At 34.8% G+C, this 24,297-nt stretch overlaps 1 protein-coding gene across 1 annotated transcript in view; it reads left to right on the top strand.

Annotated features, from left to right (window-relative positions):
• BMP5 (bone morphogenetic protein 5) overlaps window positions 1–24,297 on the top strand; it is a 122,609-nt gene that overhangs the window by 70,163 nt on the left and 28,149 nt on the right. Inside the window, exon 3 of the mRNA XM_025925454.2 lies at window positions 7,919–8,067. Within this exon, the coding sequence (XP_025781239.1) occupies window positions 7,919–8,067 (149 nt within the window). The remainder of the gene's footprint in view (window positions 1–7,918; window positions 8,068–24,297) is intronic.

Raw genomic sequence — 24,297 nt, 5'->3', positions numbered from 1 at the left:
TTCCTTCTTCTGTTATGTAATCTTTACCCTTTTGTTTTCCCTAAGCACTACTGCTGGTCATTGTTCCTTGCCTAGTGAAGTAAACAAAACATTCATTCTTGAAGTGTCTGGGCTATTAGCGGTAATGCCTGCATTCAGCTGTAGTTTTCCATTGACCTTTATCACTGGACATGGGAATACTAAGAGGTAATATCATATATTTCGGATTTTCTCCTTTTCCACACTGTGGTAGCATCAACGTGGTTTCCTTTTGACATTTAGGATCAATTAACCCACAGACTAAAGCAGCCCTTTCTCAACTTGTTGATTCACTGGCATGAGGAGTCCAAAGTGACCCCATGGTCACTTTTTGGTGACCCAATGGTACCATTCCACTCTTGGGAACTAAGAGCTCTGGACCAACAGAGCCCAACATTTTGGTGCCAAGCAGCAAAATTTTCGCTAGCTGAATCAGGAAGAGTGAGAAGAGCCACTCCTGTTTCTACCCTTGATTTCTAGAGCCAGGAGAGAGGGCTATGAGAGAAATAGTCTTACATCGGTTGCTGGTTTAGAGCATACAAAGCTTCCTGAGGATATTAGTCCATTTGCACAAGATACTGACGAACAACTGGTGGCACAACTGAGTCTTCAAACAGGCCATTCCATCATCTTGCCAGGCCATCTGCTGCAAGGTGATGGGACACATGGTGAGACCAGAGAATTCCATGACATGAGCCACTCTGCTCTTCATTTGCTGTTAAATCAACTTTTTGATCAGAAGCAGCATTAAAATTCCACGACAGTTAATAAGGCATTCTATAAGTGCATGGGTAGTGATTTTGGCAGAAACCTTATGGGCAGAGAAGGAAAATATATATTCAGAATGCCTATTCCAGTGAGGACAAGTACTGCCGTCCTGTGATGTAAGTGCTTCAATCTAATTGACCAAACACAAGGTAGCTGTCTAATCCCTCTGGACAATGATACTATAAGGATTTAGAGTAGGGATTTGACCTTATGCAATTGTGGAAGATAGTTAAACAGTCTAAGTAAGGCTGTTGCTCCGCATTTGGTGCTGAGCCCAAGGTCCTCAGGAAAGACTAGAAGAAAAGATGGGTGTGAGTTGGGAAAAAGAAGGGCAAAGTAGAACCTGTGAGGTTGGTCTCGTAACCATGAGGACAACCAAATTGGAACCTATCTTCAAGGTTCAATTTCGATGATGCAGATTATTTCCTAGCTACCAAATCTTTCCTCATAGATGTGTCCAGATGCCTGATGCTGGATTCAGAGGAACTGAATAAGGAGATTTCAATGGGATCTGCAGCTGCCCCACACCAATAAGGTGAACCAGCAAATCTCAACAGTATTGCCTAAGCTGTAATAACACTTGATCATACAAAAGTCTTCCAAGCATAAACATGGTTACTGCCTCACTTTTACTTTCCAAATATTAACCAAATTTCTTTTGTGGCCAACCCAGGTCCAGAACCTTATAGGATAGCTGCAGTTGAGTTAAACTGATGTTGTATAAAACCTACACTAGGAGTCAATGAATGTTAAATTGAAAGAATGAATAAATGAATGGCTGGGTAAATAGATTTGCAAAATGTCTCAGGTCACTCCTTGGCCCCAATTCTACCATCTTGTTTTAGGGTGGTGGCTCAGCTCAACCTTTTAGTATTCCAATTCAAATCCAGTGATCTTCCTGTAGGACAGCAGTCAAAGTATAGTTTGGGACTAAAGGGAGCTGCCATGATATATGAGAAATTGTTCTGAAAATGAAGTATGGATGAACCTGGGAACTGGTCCTCCAACTGCCTGAGTAATCATAGGACTAGTCTGATTGCCTTTTAAATTTTCTCATCAATAAAATAACAATTCAGCTAAGTAATTTATATCTCACTTAGTTCCAGTACTCTTTGATATGTTTTGGTTACCTTCAGAGGTAGAATCCCAGACTAGCTGATTTCACATCAGGCATTCTTGGTCATAATTTTTATTTTAGTTTTATAATGAGAATACTCTCATTATTCAACTATTTAGACAGTAGAGGAAGTTAACATTTCACACATTTAAAACTACATGCATAGTGTGCTACTATGCACATGTTTGGATACTTACATGGGCGTACTTATATGCCTGATTATAAAGAGAACACATAATCATGATATGATCCTATAAAAATGATAACTGCTTTACCCAAGTAAAAGATCCAAAATATTAGAGGGAGAAACTGAATATTTATATAATGTATTTGTTTATAAACACAGATATATAATCAATGCAGTTAAATAATACCATAAATAATTATGCACATATATTTTAGTCATATTGTAGAAAATATTCTTTAGTATAGCAATAGTCCTTGTTTCACTCTCAAAATATATATGTGAAAACTTTCAAACTTTTTACATGCATGTTTGACATCATATCTATCACCGTAGCCATATTTCGAGTCATATATCACAGTATTACAAACCACATCATCTTCAGGTCCATCTCTGTTGTTTGAAAAACAACATTTTTTGAATCTGTGTTTGATGCTGTCATTGGAAATACTATGTTATCAAAAGCACCGGTATGTACGTGGTTTTTGTTATTGTTTGTTTTTAGACTTTTCTTTTTTTTTAAATTTTTTTTAACATTTATTTATTTTTGAGACAGAGAGAGACAGAGTATGAACGAGGGAGGGTCAGAGAGAGGGCGACACAGAATCTGAAGCAGGCTCCAGGCTCCAAGCTGTCAGCACAGAGCCCAGCTTGGGGCTCGAACTCATGAACTGCGAGATCATAACCTGAGCTGAAGTCGGCCACTTAACCGACTGAGCCACCCAGGCGCCTGTTTTTAGACTTTTCTACATGGATAAATGATATATCCACAATGCAGCTTCTGACTCTATGCTTCTATATATGTGATTTTTAAGAGAGTGACTTAACAAAGACAGCCAATCATTGGATTTTCAAGACAACACACCCAGGAAGAATTACTAAATTTCTTTAGGTCTTCTCCTTCTCTGCCTCCTTAACGTCTCCCCATCCCCACCCCACCCCATTCTACTCCCGCCTTTACTTCTTCCTCCTTTCTGCTTTAGTGGTAACCAATTCTATCCCTAACATCTCTAAGCATCCACAAATAACATTGATTCAGGTTACTTGATGCTAATGTGTCTCCCCAAGTAATACTTTCCCAGACTGCACAGGTCAAAATTAAGCAATTTAGAGCCATCTGTGTTATGACACTGCATGTAAAAACTCACATATAGTTTGCTTCTCATTTAGATATTCAGATCATATTACATTTCCGTCTTTATAGAATCTTTTAAGGCAGGAGTCACCATACTATATTTTAAACATTGTGGAAATTGAGGCTGAGGAACCCCTTAATTGTTCAAGCTCTGTCTGATCCCCAAATCCTTTTTTTTCATTACATTACACTAATAGTTATATCATAATGATAAAATTAAGCTTTAGTTTCATCTGTTGTCATATAATGAAATACATAGCCTCAGTTTTCTCATCCCATCCATCTAAATTTTCAGATGAGTCGTAAGAATGATGACAATTCAAAGTTTGCTGAATTTTGGCCCCTGCTGCTCAGTCTATAGTGAACTACCTACCCTCCTGGTATTTTGAGACTCCCAAGGCACATTTGCAAAACTCTTTCTTTTCTCAGTAAAATAAAAAGCACCCTTGTAAATCCGCATCTACAGCCCACTGATTTCCCATGACTAGACATGTTTAAACCTCTGGTCATGATTAAAGTAAAATCTGCTCCAATGTGTTTGTACGGAGCTATAAATGTATCTACATATGTGCATATGATTTTTCACCTTTGAGTAACTATTTTTAATAACTTTATTAAAGTTATTAAAGAGGTCTGCATGCATGTTGCAAATCCTTTTTCTGTTAAATATACCTGTATTTAACAATTGCATGATGACTTCATTTAGCTGTGTAAGAAATTATTATGCTTATTTATATCATAGTCTAGACAAATAATCAATTCTATCTGAAAAAAATACAAATTTTAGCAATTTTCAATTATTTTCATCAATATACATTTACTTTCATATATTTGTTTTTGAAAATATTTCAGTGTTGATAATTGCTATAGCATAAATAAACATAGAAGATTCACATCCAGAATAATTTATGCCTTACAAAATACTTTAAAATAGTGTTATGGGCTCAATTGTGCCCCCTTTTCTCCGCTAATTCGTATATCAAAGTCTGAGTTTCTAGCACCTCAGAATGTGACCTTATTTAGAGATAGGGTCTTTGAAGAGATAAATAAATTAAAATGAGCCAATTAGGGTTGCCTTATAAAGAGAGGAAATTTGGACACAGCCACATACACAGAGGTAAGATGATAGGAAGACACAAAAAGATGGCTATCTACAACACAAGGAGTCAGGCCTGGAACAGATCCTTCCCTCACAGCCCTCAAAAGAACCCTACTGACATCTGACATCTTGATTTGGACTTGCAGCCCCCAGAACTGTGAGACTATAAATTTCTGTTAAGGCACCCAGTCTATGGTACTTTTTTTTAAGTTTTTTTTTTTTTAAAGTTTATTTACTTGAGAGAGAGAGAGAGAGAGAGAGAGACAGAGCATGAGCGAGGAAGAGGCAGAGAGAGAGAGAATCCCATGATGGAGCTCAAACTCATGAATTGTGAGATCATGACCTGAACTGAAATCAAGAGTCAGATACCTAACCAACTGAGTCACCCAGGTGCCCTTATGGTACTTTGTTATGGCAACCTTAGGAACTAACACTAGCATTCTGAAATAATTGCTTATATACATCTATGTAAATGGACTTTATTGACTTTGCTAGAATGCAGATTTTATTTTTGGTTTCATTATTATAATTGTAAAAAATATACAAGAATTCTATTATGGACTTATTTCTTCTACAAATAAATATATTTTCTTACACATATATTTTCTCTCTACCATATTCCTTTTAAATGAATTAATATTTTCAAATATCTTTTATTAGACATTTTGAGAATTTCTATAAAAACATCAGGTGAAAATAGTAAGATGAGGCAACTTTTACAAGTTTATTTTATATTATTCATAGGACATATTATTCATAGGTTATTATTTCTAGTATTTCCAATGATGTAAGTTCCATTTTTTAGTGGAGTAATTTTATACTTCAAAAGAAATCACATCTAATTTTCTATAGAACGAGTGGGAATTTATTTTTAAGAGACTGTTATGAAAGGTACTACATCAGTGAAAATTGCAGAATTGTTACCATTGCATTGATTAGTAATAGACTTGATTTTTCCAAAACATATTCTGTTGCCCATAGGTAATGCAGAAGAGTTTCTATAAAAGGACTGAGGAGAAATTAAAACATACAATTTATCAGTAAAAAATAAAATAGCTTTGAATATGAATAGGAAATCATGGAGCTTATGAAAGCAATGGAAATGTCATAACTTCAGGGGGAGGTGACTAGAAATGGATGGATTTTTCAAGCCATACTATCTGCCTAAATTTACCCTCTAATGAATTGCAAGTTGCATCTCTGAAATTCGTATATTTAAGGCTTGATTGAATCCTCTGGCTGGTGTGTTTTCTAAATATGTGCATTAAAACTGAAACCATTTTCCTCACAGTCATGCTTGAAAATTTGGGGACTTGAGCATGGATATTTTGGGAATTTTTTTTCTGGAAAAATAGCATAATTTAAAAATAAAAGAAAATATTACCTGAGTAACTACCTAAAGACCTTTGTTAATTAGTGGTGATTGCTCTCAAATTTTACCTCTTTGTTCTTTTTTGTTTGTTTGTTTTTCAAGTGTCTGTTTATATCATACCAAGGGATGACATTAAAAGCTTTGCGGAGTTTAGTAGAACATGTATACTGTATTTCAAATGAAAGCAGTTTTGACAGCAGGGTGGCGCTTAAGTATTTCCCAAGCTGCAGGTCGACTCCTTCTGTTTAAGAGCTAATAATGTGATTAAACTAATTCTAATATTACAGTCTCAAAGATACTTATCAAATATCTCAAGAATTTAACGATAAATTGTATTTTCTTGGATTCTGTTTACTTGGTGAGTTTTCCAAGTTAGGAAGAAGAGGGACAATTTGATTGATCCCTTCCCACTAAGAATATAAAGGGTCCTTAAAATTCAAGTGGGAACTAATTGTATATTTTCACTGTATTGTAGTATATGCTTGTCATATGTCTCTGATATCTCAAACTGAGTCCGATTTTGGAAATGAAAAGGTGTCTGGAACCCTCCTTTGGTAAACATTATGATTAAAATTGTGAAGGAGAGGGGTGCCTGGGTGGCTCAATCCATTGAGCATCTGACTTCAGCTCAGCTCTTGTTCTCACAGTCCATGAGTTCGAGCCCCATGTCAGGCTCTACCCCGACAGCTCAGAGCCTGGAGCCTGCTTCAGATTCTGTGTCTCCCTCTCTCTCTGCCCCTCCCCCATTCACCCTGTATCTTTCTCTCTCAAAAATAAAATAAAAACATAAAACATTTTTAAAAAATTAAAAAAATAAAATTGTGAAGGAGGATGAGAGTTGTATAGTCGGAGTAGTATAGATGGATGATTTAAATAATCATAATGCATTTATTTTAACTTTTTTGGGTTAATGAAAGGATGTGAATAAATCAAGTTGAAATAAAGAAATGAAGATGTAGCTTCCAAAACATTAAGAATCTTCACTTCTGTTAAAAATAAATTTTCAATTATAATATTTTTTTAAGAAATAATATATACATGATTTGGTTTTATTCAAAATTTGCTTTTTACATTTTCTAAGCCATTTTCTAAGTGTCTTGTGTGATGCAGATAGATGGCAAATACAGTAGAACAGTATTTAACATAGCTGATTATGACATAGTTTTGACTTTCCTCATACAAATAATGTCCTTAAGCAGAATCAGCACAGTATAAAAGGTCATAAAAGTGCATAATAGTCTATTTCTATTCTGCTTTGAAGAAGTTTTAATGCTTTTCCCTTCACCTACCTGACCTTCAATTTCATCAATATGAAAGAGCTATTGTCAAGATGACATGTTGGAAATTTGTAACATTTAGCTCCGAGGCTGCCATTAGTAAGGAAATAATAAATAAAGCAATTCGCTATAATTCAACAAATATTTATGCATTTGGAAATTGAACGCTAAAATTAATCTTGATAAATGTCAATCACTGTGGAGATCATTCTAAAACAACAAGTTCATAATTATCACCGCAGGGGTCTTATGCATGCAGAGGATGTTAAAGCAAGTCAGGGTGCACCTGCTGCTCAATCCATTGAATTCACTTTTAATCAAATAGTGTGGTCTGAGACCCTCTCTTGGCCTTTGGTACCCATAAAATAATTACATAATAAAAATGGAATGAAATAAACAAAATAAAAATATATTATAAAAATGGGAAAACATATACTAAAAAATGAATAAAAAAGAAAAACGTCCCCCAAACAGATGCTTGCATCACCTGCCTGTGCTCCATTCTTTTAACAAGCCACATTCATCACCCAAATTAGAGTAGCTACTTTCATCTCCATTTCCATTCAATTTAATCCTTGCTAGTGTGAACTTGCCAATGATGGCTATGTACAGATAGTGGTTTCAGGGAACACTGATTACCAGAGACCAAATCTAGACCACAAAGCCTGTTTGTAAAGGCAAGTGAAGAGCAGGAAAATGGAAATTACTTTCAGATATTACTAATCTGCACCAGATTTGGGTTGGGGGCCCAACAATAAAAGGTTCTGTGTCTTATTTACCCGTCACTTGAGTCACTTGTTCCCCTTGTGCTTTAATTATCTTTTGTTATTTCTTTTAAGTTTTGTTATTTTAAAGAGTGCTTTTGGAATGTTTTCACTTAAGTATAGGAAATGATGATTTTCGTTCACACTTTTAACTTTTTTTTGTTGTTGTTCTTTTTCTCCCTAGGGATGCAGATCTGTTCCTGTTAGACACAAGAAAGACCCAAGCTTTAGATGTGGGTTGGCTTGTCTTTGATATCACTGTGACCAGCAATCATTGGGTAATTAATCCACAGAATAATTTGGGTTTACAGCTCTGTGCAGAAACAGGAGATGGTAAGCAATGAATTTCAATATTTTTCATGGGGCTAGTTCTGACACACCGAGAGTTACAACTTTGTACACAATTTAACCAAGATATGTTTTATACCTACGTTGTGCAAGGTAGCACCCGCCATAGGATAGTGCAATACATCAATTGGTTAATTGATTTATAAACATATTTACTCAACACACATTTATTTTCAGCCTCTGTGGTGGGGATAAGGGGTAAAGAAGAATTATGTAGTGGTCCTGGCTCTGAAAGAGTTTTTAATCTAATCTTGAAGAACTGTATGCAAACAAATAGCACTACCATAACAACACCAAAAGAAAGCTATATACAAAATGCTATGGATCTATGTCTTGATTATGATGGTAGTTATACACCTATATAGTTTATAAGAATTTATAGAACTGTACATTGAAATGAACACTACTGTATGTAAAAAATATCTCAAAACTTGACTAAAAATAACAAAGACATACACATATACATAATAGTGCTAGGGAAACAGGCAAAGGAGCTACCAATAATACAGGGGAGAAAAGAGGCACGAAATACTGCAGAAAATAACATCGTTTGGTTTTAACATATTCCAATATTTGGTCAAAGACAACACCTCCAGGGTCATCTGTTGAGTTGGGGGTGGGAGGGGATCGGTAGGAAAGGTTTATTTTGAAGAAGCTCCAGAAGTTTTTTTATGCTCACCAGTACTCATTGACCAACTGTATGGCATGCGCTTGGCTAGATGCTAGACGTAAAATGGTATATTTAGAAATATACCAAGTGGGCTACATTGTGCCTCACACCCTGTGAATGTTAGGGCCAGGCCCAGGGAGGGTAATTTATAAAAGGATGATTAATTAGAGGGTGCACCTTATTTAAGTTTTACTCTTTTAGTTTTCTGCAGGATCAGTCAGTAGACACATTCACCCTAGAGGCTGCCCTACTTATTCCTCTTTGCTGTATTACAGTACAGCCTTGCTCAAAACATACAGTTATAAGTAAAAGTTGGGTCTGATTTGGGTCTCTTTTAAAGGGGTTCATCGCTATAAGCATTAGGACTTCACAGTGACATTGTGTTACCTATATAACCAGATTCATAGCTGAAGAATACTATAACCAATGCTGGTTCCCCAAGGATTGTGTATATCAAATGAGACTGACAGATACAAACCAAATATATTACCAAGTTCATCCTCAGATCTTGATCTAGTAATAGAGTTATTGAAGTTCTTAGTGTTATTGAAGTGTTTCAGGCATTTTCCCACCAAATCTAGGCTTTTCATAGATTTTAATGGCAGCACTGAATGAAAATTTTTTAAACAATTCAAATATTTTGCAGTATAGGTTATTTTTCAATTATGGCTTTGCGATTAGCATTGAGGATTTGCAGAGTTCAAGCATTATGAATGTAGACTGAGAAAGTATGCATTTAAATAATCTTCCAAGAATTCTTACACTGTCAAACTACTGTACATTTATGGTCAGAAATGTGACTGGGAAATCAGCACTGTGGGGGTGAGCAGTCATTTCTTCCCTGGTATGTGGCCCAAACAAGAAAAATTAAATTAGTGGTATGTGCTTCTCCTAGTCTTCTCCTCAGGGAGATGCTTGAAATGTCTAACTAAATAATTCAAGAGATCTATGAAATATGATCAGCCTCTTTCTTTTTCATTCCCTACCCATTTGCACCCCACTTGAAAATTCTGAAATTTCTCTCTTTTTTTTCACTCTTTCTTCTGTATTGGATCTCTCTGCTTTACTATCTATGTAATTTGGCTTCTGTCTTGCTTTCAACTTACGTTTTTCTCGCCAAGAACTACTTTATATTTTGTAGTTTCCTCCCACTCCTTGATTTATTTCTCCTATATGTTAGGGTAATTTTACTTTAAATTTATGTTGTATTATTTAATAATATGGGAAGATTGTTTTGAGCCTAAAATAAATTAATATTTCATTTTTTTCAAAGGTTTCCAAGTCCGTTATTTAAGACTTAGGTTATATACAGCCTTCGTTGCTTTTCTTTATCTCTGTAATACTGTCCAATATTAAAATATGAAAATGGTTAAATATGCTAGGCAAACTGGCTTTGTGCCTTTAAGCAATACTTAAAACAGATTTTAACCAGAGCTAGAGCATATTTGGCCTTCAGAAAGCAAATGGCCCTCCTGGTCCCTTAGTTTTATTAACTGTGACCTTATGGAGAATATACTTGTGACATTTCTCTATAACTATGAATAACCAGATGCTTCAGCTTATTATTGCTTCATTCATTACTACTGCTGATGTGCTCAATGTGATACTGTGATATTGCTTCAAACAGAGCAAACCATTTTTAATTTACAGTAATGGGTTCTGAAAACATTTACTTCTCAGCAAAAGTAATTGGCAGTCATGATTGGATGATACTCAGATGATTTCAAATGATTTGTTGATTACCCACTTATTCATTTGTTTGGCATAAACTTATTGAGTATCTATACATGAAAGACAATATGTTCAAGGGCAATATAATCTGGAAGACAGATATATGTAGCTAATTTTAGAAAGGATAAAGCATTCTAAATGCTAAAAATAGTAGCACAATCAAGACACTACAGGAAAATGGAAGAGAGAGAGTTAACTCCAAACAAGTCAGAGCCAGAAGGACAGTGGTTCAGGTGACTTTTAAGCCAGGTCAGTTCAATAAGATTTCAAGAAATGGAGATGAGAAGAGAGGGAACTGTGGGCGTATATGGCGTGGTGGAAGGGAGAATTCATTCCTAGATGAGGAAACAAGGTGAGTAAATGAATAGAATGGCAAATCGCATGGTATAGTCTGGAAAAAGTCAATAGCTCAGAGTTGGCCAGAACAACAATCATGTATGAAATATGACTGCAAATGCTATTAGGAAAGTGATTTGGAGACAAATCATGGAAGGAAAATGAAATCTCACTTATGTATAGTATATTCTTGTTGCTTGATCACACGTCATAAAAGAACCAGACTTGCTGCTTTAGTCAATCACAGCAACACCATCGTATGAATGTTGGTTTCATGAGGTCATAGGATGTATATTTCACCTTCACAGTTGTACCCTCTGTGCTTGGTACAATGAGGCTTGTGGGTAGGTATTAAAAATGTGTCTTGAATGATCACTGAATGAGTTTGTGATTTAAAAGACTTTTATACACCATCTGCCACTGAACATGTCACTCTTAAGAAGACATTCCAAACTATAACTTTTGGGTGATTATTAACCAAGTCAGTCTGGTGTAACACAGGAGAAGAGTTTTGTACCCAACTCACAGTATAGTAGTTAAAGCAGTTTCAGTCATAAAGTGAGGAGAAAACCAGTGATGTATATTATTAAATTTTGATTATCTTTCTCCTGCAAAAAGAGAAAAAAAGGTAAAGAGGCCCAAATATATTTTGGAAGTCAAAAGACTGCTGAAATCAAAACTAGCATTATGATTCCTCAGAGGAACTGTGAAAAATATGTCAGTTTATGAAATATTCTTTTTAGAAATTTGACAAATGAACTGCCATCGATTTGGCAGGAAACTTTAAGAATATTCCATTTTTTTTCATACAGAATAATTCCCTGAACTCCACACATTTGTTTCATCAAAATTAAGCAAACATGTGAGCAGGCAAACAAAAAAGAAACACTGCTGCTTCTTAATGGTCTAATCTAGAGATTCCAGACATGGATCCACTTGTGTAAAATCACTTTCAAAGTTCTCAAGCATTCTCTCATGGTGGTTAATAGATTTCTGTGATAAGATAGTCTCTCTTTATTAACAGCAAATGAGTAGGCTTAGGTCTGTCTTATAATTTATTGTAAGATTTTTAGCTCACCAAGTTATAAAAACACATTAATCATCTGAATTATTAGGTCTTTATTAAAATTGTTAATAAACCTATGGTACCATTATTCTTTACACATATATACATACAGGGCTTATTACACAGATAGCAATTTAACTGAGCTTTAAATACTAAGTGTTTCCCCCCAAACACTACAATTTCCCACTGTTTGATGCTTTATATAGTTTAAACCTTCCAAGTACATTAATCCTTTTTTCAAACTTGGGTTTATAGAGATGGAAAAACAAAGAGAGTATTTTTGGGTTCATTAGAATGTCTTTAAAAAATCCTATGTTTTCAGACATTTTAGGTTTGGCAATACTCAGAATGAATTTTGCCAATGACTTTTTTTTCTTTCTATTCAAACCCACTTATACGTCAAAGAAAATTCAATCCGTATGTTTCTGATTCATTTGTATTCAAGTCATCAAAATGTTGTTTTGTCAGAGTACTGTTTAATGTCCCAGAAACATTATAAAGTTCTTTTTTTAATAAGACTCTAATATCCATTTTTCTTCAAATGAAGTTGTGGCATAATTTCCAAGCATATCAAGGTAAAAATTCAGATTTAAAGACAGATTTCAACGTTTCACTGAATTTTGTAGCCAATTCAAGAAAACAAACTTCAGAGGTATTAACTATGAAATAAAATTCCATTATGATTGATGCTTAAATATAAGATAGAGAAACATAGTTATTACTACAGATAACATACAATTTAAAGTTTGTATACTTAATTTTTTCATACTTAATTGACATAAGAAGGATAAAGAAATAGAATAAATAACTCCATTCTAGAAATATAAATTCTAAGAAGAAATTATTAGGAAAACTAGATTCATATCTTAGCTCTGTTTGGGGCACCTGGGTGGCTCAGTCGGTTAAGCGTCCGACTTCAGCTCCGGTCATGATCTCATGATTCGTGGGTTTGAGCCCTGTGTCAGTCTCTGTGCTGACAGCTCAGAGCCTGGAGTCTGCTTTAGATTCTGTGTCTCCCTCTCTCTCTGCCCCTCCCCTGCTTACACTATCTCCCTCTCTCTCTCACTCCCTCACTCTCTCTCTCTCAGAAATAAACATAAAAAATTTTTTAAATCTTGGCTCTGACAAAGTAGTTCATGTTTTAGTCATAGCATTAATAGAATGAGTATTAGTGCTAATTACTTACAATGACTGTGTGAGGCTGTATTGGTTGAAAGGACCTGGCATATGGTAAGACAGGAATAAAAGTCTTTATGCTGAATAGGACTAGAGAATGCACACAGACTTTTCACTTACTCCAGGTGACACTCATTTAACTTAGGATCAATTTTTTTTAAAATATAGAGGTTGTACCGATGATTTAAGGAAGTTTTAGATAAATTCACAAATGATAGTCCACTGGAAAAAGGTGAGATTATTGATAAATGTTCTTAAACTTTGAGTTGGCAGCCAAATGTATAAGTAGCTACATTATTATGCTCATGTCTAATAACTTGGGTTGATAAAGTGATTATTGATAGGAAACTTTTAAATATATTCCAATCTGGAGTATGAAGCCAATAGAAATGAACACTCAGAGATATACATCATGATTAATTGATTCCTTATATTGGTTATTGATAGGTACCAGAGATTATAAAATTATTAGTACTAATATAGTAGCATTCTTGAGCCCCAATCATCTTACTCTTGGAAAACATAATATAGATATTTTGGGGATAACAAATGACTTCATTGAAAATAATGAATGGGGCGCCTGGGTGGCTCAGTCGGTAAAGCGTCCGATTTCCGCTCAGGTCATGATCTGTTGGTTTGTGAGTTGAGCCCCGCGTCGGGCTCCGTGCTGACAGCTCAGAGCCTGGAGCCTGCTTCAAATTCTGTGTTTCCCCTCTCTCTGCCCCTCCCATGCTCACGATCTGTCTCTGTCTCTCAATAATAAATAAATGTTAAAAAAATTAAAAAAAGAATATAATGGAAACAAGTTTTTGTCCCTTAATAGGCTTACCCATATAGGGATAATTGATTAAAGGCTAGCCTATATTACCATTAGAAACAATTTCCAAACCAAAGATGCCTCAGTATAAATTACTAGTATTTGACTTCATAAACCTATTAGCATCAAGATGTCTTCTTACAAAGAAGGTAGAATTAGAAGCAGTATTTTAATGTTCAAAGAACACGTGGCTAAAGAAATATTGATGGTCTTTGCTAAAGGGTTTTTCTGAACATGTCATGCTGATATTTATAGCACATTGCATAAAATTCCCACTCTATAAATGCCATTTTCTATAAAATAATCAGAAAATGGAAGATACCATATGAATTCATTGGAAGAACATCAGAGAAGACCTTCCTGAAAGTGAAGGAAGGAAACAAACCATTGTAAATGTTCCTCCTCCTCAGATTATAATCTGACCCATGCTGGTCAGCAGCTGTCTATTTCTCAGACATTGTAAAGGAGTAAAATTGGAGCATTTTTTCTGCTTGTTAGTGCACAAGGGTTTTCTCTGTTGTATTTTTAGAAGTCACACATATCAGAGCTTTTCTAAAGACACAATTTAATCTTCTATTATTTTCACCAACATTGTGCAAATTAAAAAAAAAAAAAAAGTCAACTTTAGTTATCAGTACTATTATCTTGAAAGTGAGTATTTTTGAACTTTTATTACCCAGGGTTCCTACTCATGGGTTTTTGTTACTGTTCACTCCTGGGAATTAGCAGCTACTCCATCTATATTAATGATAGGCAATGGAATTACTCATTTTTTTTCTACAGCCATGAGGTCTGTGTTAATTGCTAATTTTCCCTACTCAGTGAAGAGTAATTCAACATACTGATAAAAATTTTCCTCAAAATTGCAGTATCGTGCTATATCTTTTAAATATGCTTTGTTAAAAAGTCAGATTTTTAAAAAAATCACTGGCACCTTTTGAATTACAGAATATTTATTCCTAATTAGAAAAATATATCCTGGTGTCTACAGTCCTCATGTCATTATATGTTAAACAGACGTGTAAGTTACTAAGTTGATATTCGTTTAAACTTTGTTGAATGTGAGCATGTTGATGTGAGATAGATGAAGAGTTCTTAATGTGTATCTGTTTCCATTTAATATCCTAGAATCTGCTATTTTTAAATGGAAGTATTTGGTTAAATAAGTTTGTTGTGTTATCCTAAGGATTCCTAAGAGAGTCGTTTTTACCACAGGGGAAAAACCTCCAAATTAAGCGCCTGTGTTGTCAAATGACTATTTATCTGTGTCAAGGGTCAGATGATCTATGTGGCCAGTTAATCTGAATATCAGCTGACATAGTGCTAATAAGTAGCAGAAGAAATTCAGAGATCAAGGGTGATATTTTTCTTTTTGTCCTGCTGTTTTCATTATAGTTTCTCATTATTTATCTAAGTTCAAAAAGTTGAATTATGTCTACTTATCAGAGGATCTTTTAAACATTTTGAGATTGATAATATTCTCTTCCCTTATCTGAACTTTATCTTATAAAGTAATTAAGTCATTTTTGTTCATAAAACCATATGGCTCCCTTTTGCTGAATTTATGATGATGACAATTGGTTTCAAATAAATAAATGAGAGAATCTGCATATCCAAGAAACTGCAAGAATCACATGTCTTGCTAAATGTTCTGAAAATAATAGGGAGCATATACTCCTATGATTAATATAAAGGAAGTCATTCTTTATGTACTATTTCATGTTAAGGATATTTAGAGCATACTTGCTTGACTTTTAGATGAATATTTAAGAATAAATTAGGAAGATAGTTGAAGAACAGACTTCAAATAAATAAATAAATAAATAAATAAAATTGAACTTTTACCCCACAGTCCAGAAATTAAATTAATGTGAGGTGGGGGGGAGGGGGGAAGCAGATTTAGGCATAAGAAAAAAGAAGTGCCTAATAAGTGGACGTTAATGGTGAGAGAATGAGCTACATGTGACTGGAAGAATTCACCATTTATTTGACCTTTTTTCTAAGGATTGTTACATTGCATAAGTTATCAGGTAATTGTAATTTATGAGCTTAAATTTATACTTTAAGCATTATACATATATAAATATTATATTCAGAGAGGGTGCTGTTAGTGGAAATGTACCCTCTTAAAGGAACCTGGTATTAAATAGTTACATTCAAACCAAAATTAAAGATATTGTATAAAAACCAGAGATGGAGAAACTGGTAAAGAGAGGAAAGAAATGTTAGACATCTCATGAACTTTCTTTTGGGATAGGTGCATGTAGGTGAATGTGTGCATGCGTGCACACACACGTGTGTGTAGAGGGAAAATATTTGGTCATAAACACATTCTCAAGTAATCATGGGAGGAATCAGATATAAGTTCACAGTTGATAATCTATAATTACTAAGGTTTTTAGAGAGTTCTTATTACAGCATTTAGACAGGTTATAGTTTCTTTTACTTTAAGGGCCACAAAAACTTTTTCAGTATCATAACAAAACATAAAACTTAATCTAAATTTTTCCAGAACATTTTCTTTAAAGTGGCTTCAGTTTCCATCCTATTTCTATAGAATTTCAAAAACATTAAAGCATAAATTAATCTATGGAAATGTATTAGTTTCTAAAAAATCATTCTTTGTATTAATCAAACCATGGAGAGGTATTTAGAAGATGGCTAGAAGAGGGGTGGCCTGGGTGGCTGAGTCATTTAGGCATCCAACTTCAGCTCAGGTCATGATCTCGCAGTTCATGAGTTCAAGCTGCGTGTCGGGCTCTTTGCTGACAGCTGGGAACCTGGACCCTACTTCAGATTCTGTGTCTCCCTCTCTCATTCCCTCCTACTTGCACTCTGTCTGTCTCTCTCTCAAAAATAAATAAAGATTAAAAAAATAAATTAAGAAAATAAATAAAAGATGGCTAGAAGAAACAAACTATATTGGTCACTTTATGTGAATGATTCAGAAAAGTTTCCATTGAGAAGAATTCCTGTATCTTTATGGTAAAAATGTCTATTGAAAATAAGTACAACATAGATTTCCCTTGTGGTTTAAAATAAGTATTGTTAATTTTCCAAAATCATGTAGGCTGTGACCTATGGGTTTTCGAACTCGTGTAATATCTTAAAGCACATCAGAGAACATAAATCTTTTCTGTGTGCTTTAGATTTTTGCAATTTTCCCACTGCATGAAAATGAGCAAAATCATCAATATGTCTTTCATAGCTAGAGTAACTATACATAAATATTGAAGCACTGGTAAATTTGTACTTTGTTCAACCCTAGAGTTTATTAATTCTCTTATTAGTCATATATGGTTTTCATAAACTATACTTCATGTATTTTCAAGCTCACTCTATTTATCAAAATTTATCTTCTGTCTACATAAAGATATGCTTTTTTATACCCTGATTTTGGCAATATTTTTTTTGCCAACGTCAATTATTCTTCCAGGCTAATATTTCATATTTTTTAGTTCTTTATGATTAACCTAAGTTTTACTTCCTAGGTACATCTTTAGTTCATCTTAAATAAATATTCAAACTGTGTATTTGCTGTGATGGTCAGTTGCAATAATATTAATAACTAATGGAATCTAACATTTACTGAGAGCTTATTAAGTGCCTGACATTTTACTAGCTCTTTAAATGGAATATCTACTTTATCTTCACTATTATCCTATTTCGTACATGAGGAAACTCAGTCTCAGAAAGTTTAATAATTTTGCCCATGAATCTAATGATGATTTATTTTCAGAGCCAGCTCTTATATACTATGATTTCCACAAATTATATGAATTTTGTACAAATTCCAAACTGAAAAAATAAAGGTAATTTTATAATTTCCAAATAAAACAATGCTATTAATAATGATTGTTATGGGACAAAATTGAATTTTATGTTGGACCTTTTGGGAATTACCTTTGAGTTTTTATATTTTCTGTCTGGTATTGAATTTTGATCTACCTTTTGTTACCACAAAAAGTAACAGCAATTTAACCGTATTTTTTTGTTTTCTAAATCTAACTACTTCAGTATTTCTTTCAGCCCCTACACAATTATAGTTAATTTGATACACTCATAAATCAAAAAGTAGAAAAGGTAGTGATTCACTTCAACATGTAATTAAATTTAGCCAAATTTAATTTCTTTATTTTGAATTTAATAATGAACATGCCTTTCCTTGGTACAGTAAAAATCTCACTAATGTATTTTGATAGGCTCTCCTGTCATTTTCTCTCCCGTAATCCATATTCCTCATCATAGGATCCTCATATCTACCTCCCTCACCGCCCTTTTTAAATGGCAACTGGTGCTCACGTTTGTAGTTTAAGTCGGAGTGCAGCAAACTTGCCCTGAGGCTAGTCAAGCATGCAGTTTCCAAATTCTAAAATTATTTTACAGAAAGTCAGTGTGAAGTCAATCCTTTCCCCCATCTCACCTTCCCACCTTCCAGCATCAAAGCTGACGGCGAGTTGGTATTGTTTCAACACTGAAGAGATCTTGGACTAGCTGAATTGTGTTTTGGAATCAACACATTAGGGTGATTTTCCCCCCAAAATTGAAAAATAAATCCTCTGGCAATTAAACACGATTTTTAAAATTTGTGATTGTGTTTTGTTTTGTTTCATTTTGTTTCCCTATAAGCAGATCTTAGTTGGGTGAACCATGACTGCTTTTCTAAAAACCTGGTGCTTTGAACAAAATGATCAGAATGTAATTTATAGATCCTTTAGTTCTGTTAGAAAGGAAGAATCATGATTCTTATTTCTTCTAAAATGTCTGCATTATATTTTTTATCTGATCAGTAGGCTGAAATGGGCCTCTCATAGCCTAATTTAATCTTGTATAATGGTTCGTAGAGAGAAAATAATTTTCCTTTATAAGTAGATGTTGATTATGGAATATATTCGGTAATAAATGGAAGAACTTGAATTTGCTTTTACCATGTCCATTATATATACAATGTTTTAAAACTAGGTTTTAAAGGCAATTTTCTTTGTTTTAATTTATAGTATGCTGATATTTCAATGAGAGACACATGGTAAACATAATTTTCTTATCCAGATTTTATCATCACAACTCAAAAACGTACGTGAAAAAGAGTTTTGAAATCAGTGATTTAAAGTAAGCAGAGACAAACAGGAGTTAGTCTTACTTCATTATCTGGTGAAAGATGTATTTTACCATTTTTTAGATTTCCCTTAATGAAAAAGGATATGGAAGTGTTTGGCTACATCTGTATTTCTGTTTTTGATTTTCCCTAATTCAGAACAGTAACCATGGATCACCAATCTTGCCAAACAAATGCCAATGTCAGGAACATATGCCAGTTATTGTTGTTCGTTATATTCCCTATTCTAGACTCTAATTCTGGTTTAACTAATGATCTGAGGGTAAATATTTTCATGGTAATATTGATTTAGAGCCATGAACAATATGAGATTCTCCTTATTCTCATCATACACTAGAGTTAACTCCGTGTTTCCCACTCTTCTCTTTGTGAACGTCACCTATTGCAGATCCGTATTTCTTAAAGACACATTGTGAAAATAACAGCAGTGCTTGTTTTGCATCGTGAGCAGAGAACACAGTGGGAAGAAAAGAGAAGCTTTAGTGAATATAAGGCATGAGCAGCCACTGTATTCTGTGCAACTGAGAATTCACCTCTGGCACACCTGGTGTAAGCTCAAGTGGGAAAGAAGAAAACCAAAAGAGAAGCAAAAGTGTCTGACAATCAGAGCCAATAGCTGTGTTGCAAGAGGTGATCAGAATTTGAAATTGAAAGTAGAGGGAAAATACTTTGATAAGGGAATGACGTATCTCAGCTGCTTAGAAATAAATGCTCATTTCTCTGTAGCGTGACACATTGCAATTTGAGTGGCATAGACACTGGGGAAACCAGTTGCCCTTTCATGGCTGGTGGGAAGTGTTGAATCCTCATTTTCCTGATTACTAAGGAAAGTCCAACCTTGAACTTAACAAAACAAGCAGCTGTAACACTTCTTCCAGACACTACGTGTGTGTCACTGACAGATCTGAGATGGATGGTTTTCCTGGAGTCTTTGCAAGGTGGAAAGCAGAGACCCAAGACAAAGCATCAGGCCTAACCAATCCTCAACAAAGGGGAACACTTAAAGGAATAGCGTGCTACTTTAGGATTGACAGGGCTGAGTGAAAGATCCGATCCTTCTCTGATTGTTATTTTATTCAGTTTTCAAGTGTAACCCGTGTGTGCTTGCAAGGTGTAAATATGGTGCATATACATTTAGTGAGGCACCTCCCTTCAATAGATGGCAACTGTTTTATCATCAGAAGTACTGACTTAGCCAACCTTCTCAATTCCCACTTTTCTTGATCCTTTTGAAGAGCATGCTTATTATTTATTATGGGTACTCATATTTATATGTGGAAGTATTCACGTAATTTCTCTCTAAAGTAATGGAGCTAATGGAAATATGAAAGATCTACTTAGGCTATGAAATCAGATGATGCTGCTGACCCAGGATAACCAAAAGGTAATGCTCTTGGAACCCAGCTATTATTTTGCATGCAGACAGCTCAGCAGGATGCACTTGCTCTGGGGAACACCACGCGTGGCCTCATGGTGGTGTGAGATCTCATCGTGCGACTGCTCCCTTATGTGAGGCAGGCCAGTTCACGTTCTTTCCATAGCCAGAGACATGAGAAACGGGTGAAGAAAAGTTCTGCTTTTTTTCACTAAAAAAAATGTTTTGTGATCCAAACTTCATATATGAAGGAAAGAATTAACTCCCAAAAGTCTTAACTTTTTTTTTTTTTTTCAAAAACAGATACTTACCATGGTGTACATTTTAGGTATCTCAGTATCAGGTCTTCATTGCATATTTTGGAAAATACCTTTTACCCTCTTCATTCTCTACTAGGTGTCAAAATAAATTTCTTTCATTTTGGTGGTATGGACTTGTCTAAAGATTCTGCAAGTAGCTTGTGATGGTTTCATGGCTTACTTATCAAACGGAAAGGAAAGATCAAACATTTAATGAACCATGTTTTTCTGTATGATAACAATTCTTTTGAATAATATATCATATAAACTGGTAAAAATGAATGATCCCTTTAGACACTTATCAGTTTCCTAAGTAACTGCATTATGTTCATTTCAAAGGCCACTTTCACCTACTAGAGATAAAATGAAGTGTGAAAATAATTTAATTTCACTGCAGTTAACTTAATTTCACTGCTATCAAACAAACTAAAACATGTTTGATTTCTAAAATTTCTGTTCACTGATTTCTTAACCCACAGAAATAGTGTTTCAAGGCTTTTTGTCGATTTCTGTGGAAACTCTGCTATGTTATAGTTTTATTTAAATCTATGATTTGAAAGGAAAGAAGTGTGGACTTTTTTATTTTAAAAAGTCACATCAGACTGGAAACAGGGCTAAAAATAATCCACTCTTCTCATGGTTTTGTGAAAAGAATGTTTCTGCTTTCTTAAAATAAATGAGGACTGTAAGACCAACTGCTAACCAATCTTTGGGGAGCATGTGACAGATGATGTCTGTAAAGCTTGTAGGGTCTCAGGGGAAAAGCGCTATATATAAAGAGAAGAGCTATTAAAAAATAAGTGCTTATGTGAAGGTAAACTGCAGTTCCTAGTTTGAGATTCATATTTTCACAAGCTGAAAATAAGGCCTGAGTAAAAAACATTTGTTGGGCTTGTCAGGGTTGAGACAGTAAGCCTCCTCATTTCAGAATGATGTCCTATGGAAGGAGACCGATCGTTTTCCATCACCTCAGTCCCAACCTTGGTGCAATAAAACACTTGAGTGTTCTGGACAGCTTCCACAACTAGGCACAAACCTCTCTGCTCCTTTACAGTTTTCGGCCTTTCTTCCCCCAGGCCCTCCTTCCTGCAGTCGCATGAGTTTCAGTTCTGAATGTTTGTGTCCCCCACCCTTACCCCTCACGTGCACCTTGACTCATCATGCCAATGTTTCTGAACACTGTTTTTTCTAATCCCCACCACTTTCTCAAACTGTGAGGCATTACAGTCCCTTCAGCAAAAATTAAAAAAAAAATTCAACTCTTTAAAAAATATCTTCTTTCTTTAAACTTCTTTACCCTTCACACACTAGATAGAGGAAAATGGATTTTTTTTTTTCTACGGTTATGTTACCAGGAATGGTAAACTCAGTTCTTGTCTGCAGATAATTCTCAACTCCTAGTTCATGTCACTGTGTCAGGATCTGGTTCCCAATTGCCCTCCATGGATGTCATACCTCCAGTGTGTCATTTCTCTTTTATTATCAGCCACAGAATCCTATCCTATTCACATATATTATAAAATTTGTCCCTTCTTTTGTTTTTAACACTTTTTAATAATGAATATATAATTGCACATATATAATATTTCATATAAAATAAAGTGATTATTTTTAATTTACTCTTTTAAATGTCAGTATGAAGAAGGGAATGGAAAGATCTAGCAAAGGCATTACATGAAGTGCCCAGCTCGTCAAATAGGACCCCAGAATTACTTTGAAGAACAAATCAAAGATCCTACTACCTTGTATTCTAAAGCTCAAAAAATTTTTCCAGATACCACTTAACTGTGAGTTTCCAGCAACATGAAATAGTTTCAAGTCCCAACTTTTCCTTGTTTTTGTTTCAGATTACAAGGCAATGTAAACCAACTTAAACACAAGAAAGTTTTGAGCACGAATGTAAAATTATGTTTGTGATACTTCAAATCCACGTGCTTATAACTGGCAATAGGGAGTTTACTATACAACTGGAAACTAAGCAACTTTGATCAAATTATAATGGAGTTGAAATTTATAGCTAGAATACAATATGCTTAATTTAAGTCAATTTGAGTTAGAATGCATATGGAATTTAAGTAGACAGAATTCTCTCTTCCCCACATTCCTTAAAATCTGATATAAAAAGGATTTAGTCTGTATACTGGGTAGCGAATTCTGCACATTTTAAATCATCTGTTTCTAAAAAAAGGGTAGAATCCAGTATAATTTAGAGTCACAGAAACTATAATTTAAGAGCACCAGAATCAAATTTAATCACAGATTGAAAATAAAGGCAGATCAAGAGGATATGTGGATGAGAAACAATGCACATAGAATGACATAGAATGATTTGTCTTCTATGAAATAGTCCATAAAGGATGTTGCAAGAGTCTTTTTCAAAATGAAGGAAAGGTAGTTTGGGCACTAGTTCCATCACAGGTGTTTTGGGTTAAGCAGTCAATTACCGTGGGTTTATAGGAGAAAAAAAAGCAAACTGGAATTTATGCAAACATCTTAGAGCGATATCAACATTAGACTGATAAACCCTCAAATGAATGTTTTTCAAACTGTGTATTCTGGAGGGAAACTAAATGCTCAAATTTGGAACCACTTATCCTTATAATATCAACATGCCTCTGAAGAGCTGTTTTATGTCAGAGCCTCCTTTAATAACCTTCTTTTTAAAGAAATAAACATTTTGAAAGTCACATTTTCCGAAAAGAATGGCCTGAGATATAACACTAGTAACTTTGGGATAGATCTTTTGTTTGCCAGTCTACCTTCTCAGTGACTGTAAATTTGAAATGGATGGTTGTACCCTTAGGCACATGTGAATACAATCCCCTGACCCCACTGCTTATACAAAGTCATAAGGGTCAGAGTAGCGGGTCTGAAAGTCTCAAATCTCCAGCTTCAGCTATGGCAAAATTTACTAGGTTAGAGTTCCAGCCTCACATATTTCCCTCTCAGATTTTTGTGTGAGAATAATAATCATTTCTTTAGAAGGTATCACCTGAAGCCCGTCTTTACTCACTGTGTGGTTGATGAAACTGAGAAATAATATGCCCATATATTTGCTGCTCAAATGGTTTCATTTCTCTATACTCACTGGGACATTGTCCTGAATTTATACTTTCTGGGTTCACCTTTTTCTTAGGATGAATTCTTTCTCATGAGGCTGCTCTATACTCCATGCCTAGTGCATTAAACCTAGCGACGTTCTAGTTATGCCTAAGCATGCCTAAATCCCAAGGAGCTGAAGGTTGGGCTCAAGCTGGTGTCCTTATCATCCTTTTATTTAATATTCTTTTCACTACCCAAGCCCATTTCCATTTTCACTGTATATCCATCCAATCCTTAACCCTTATATATCTATTGATTTTAGCTAGAAATCAAAAATAAGGATCACCTTTGAAAAATAAAACCACTATGATACACACCTACATAAAATTTTTCTACATCAAATATTTTAGGGAGGCTTCCTTCTTTATATATTTGCAATATCTGAAACATGCTGGGGCGCCTGGGTGGCTCAGTCGGTTAAGTGTCCGACTCTCAATTTCAGCTCAGGTCATGAGCTCATGGTTTCATGAGTTCAAGCTCCGCGGCGGGCTCTGCACTGACAGTGTGGAGACTGCTTGAGATTCTCT

This window comes from Puma concolor, chromosome B2 (assembly GCF_028749965.1).
Source record: "Puma concolor isolate L17-30 chromosome B2, mPumCon1.1.hap2, whole genome shotgun sequence".
NCBI lineage: Eukaryota > Metazoa > Chordata > Mammalia > Carnivora > Felidae > Puma > Puma concolor.
The sequence above is the reverse complement of the archived record's forward strand: the minus strand, read 5'-3'. Positions and strand labels throughout refer to the sequence as shown.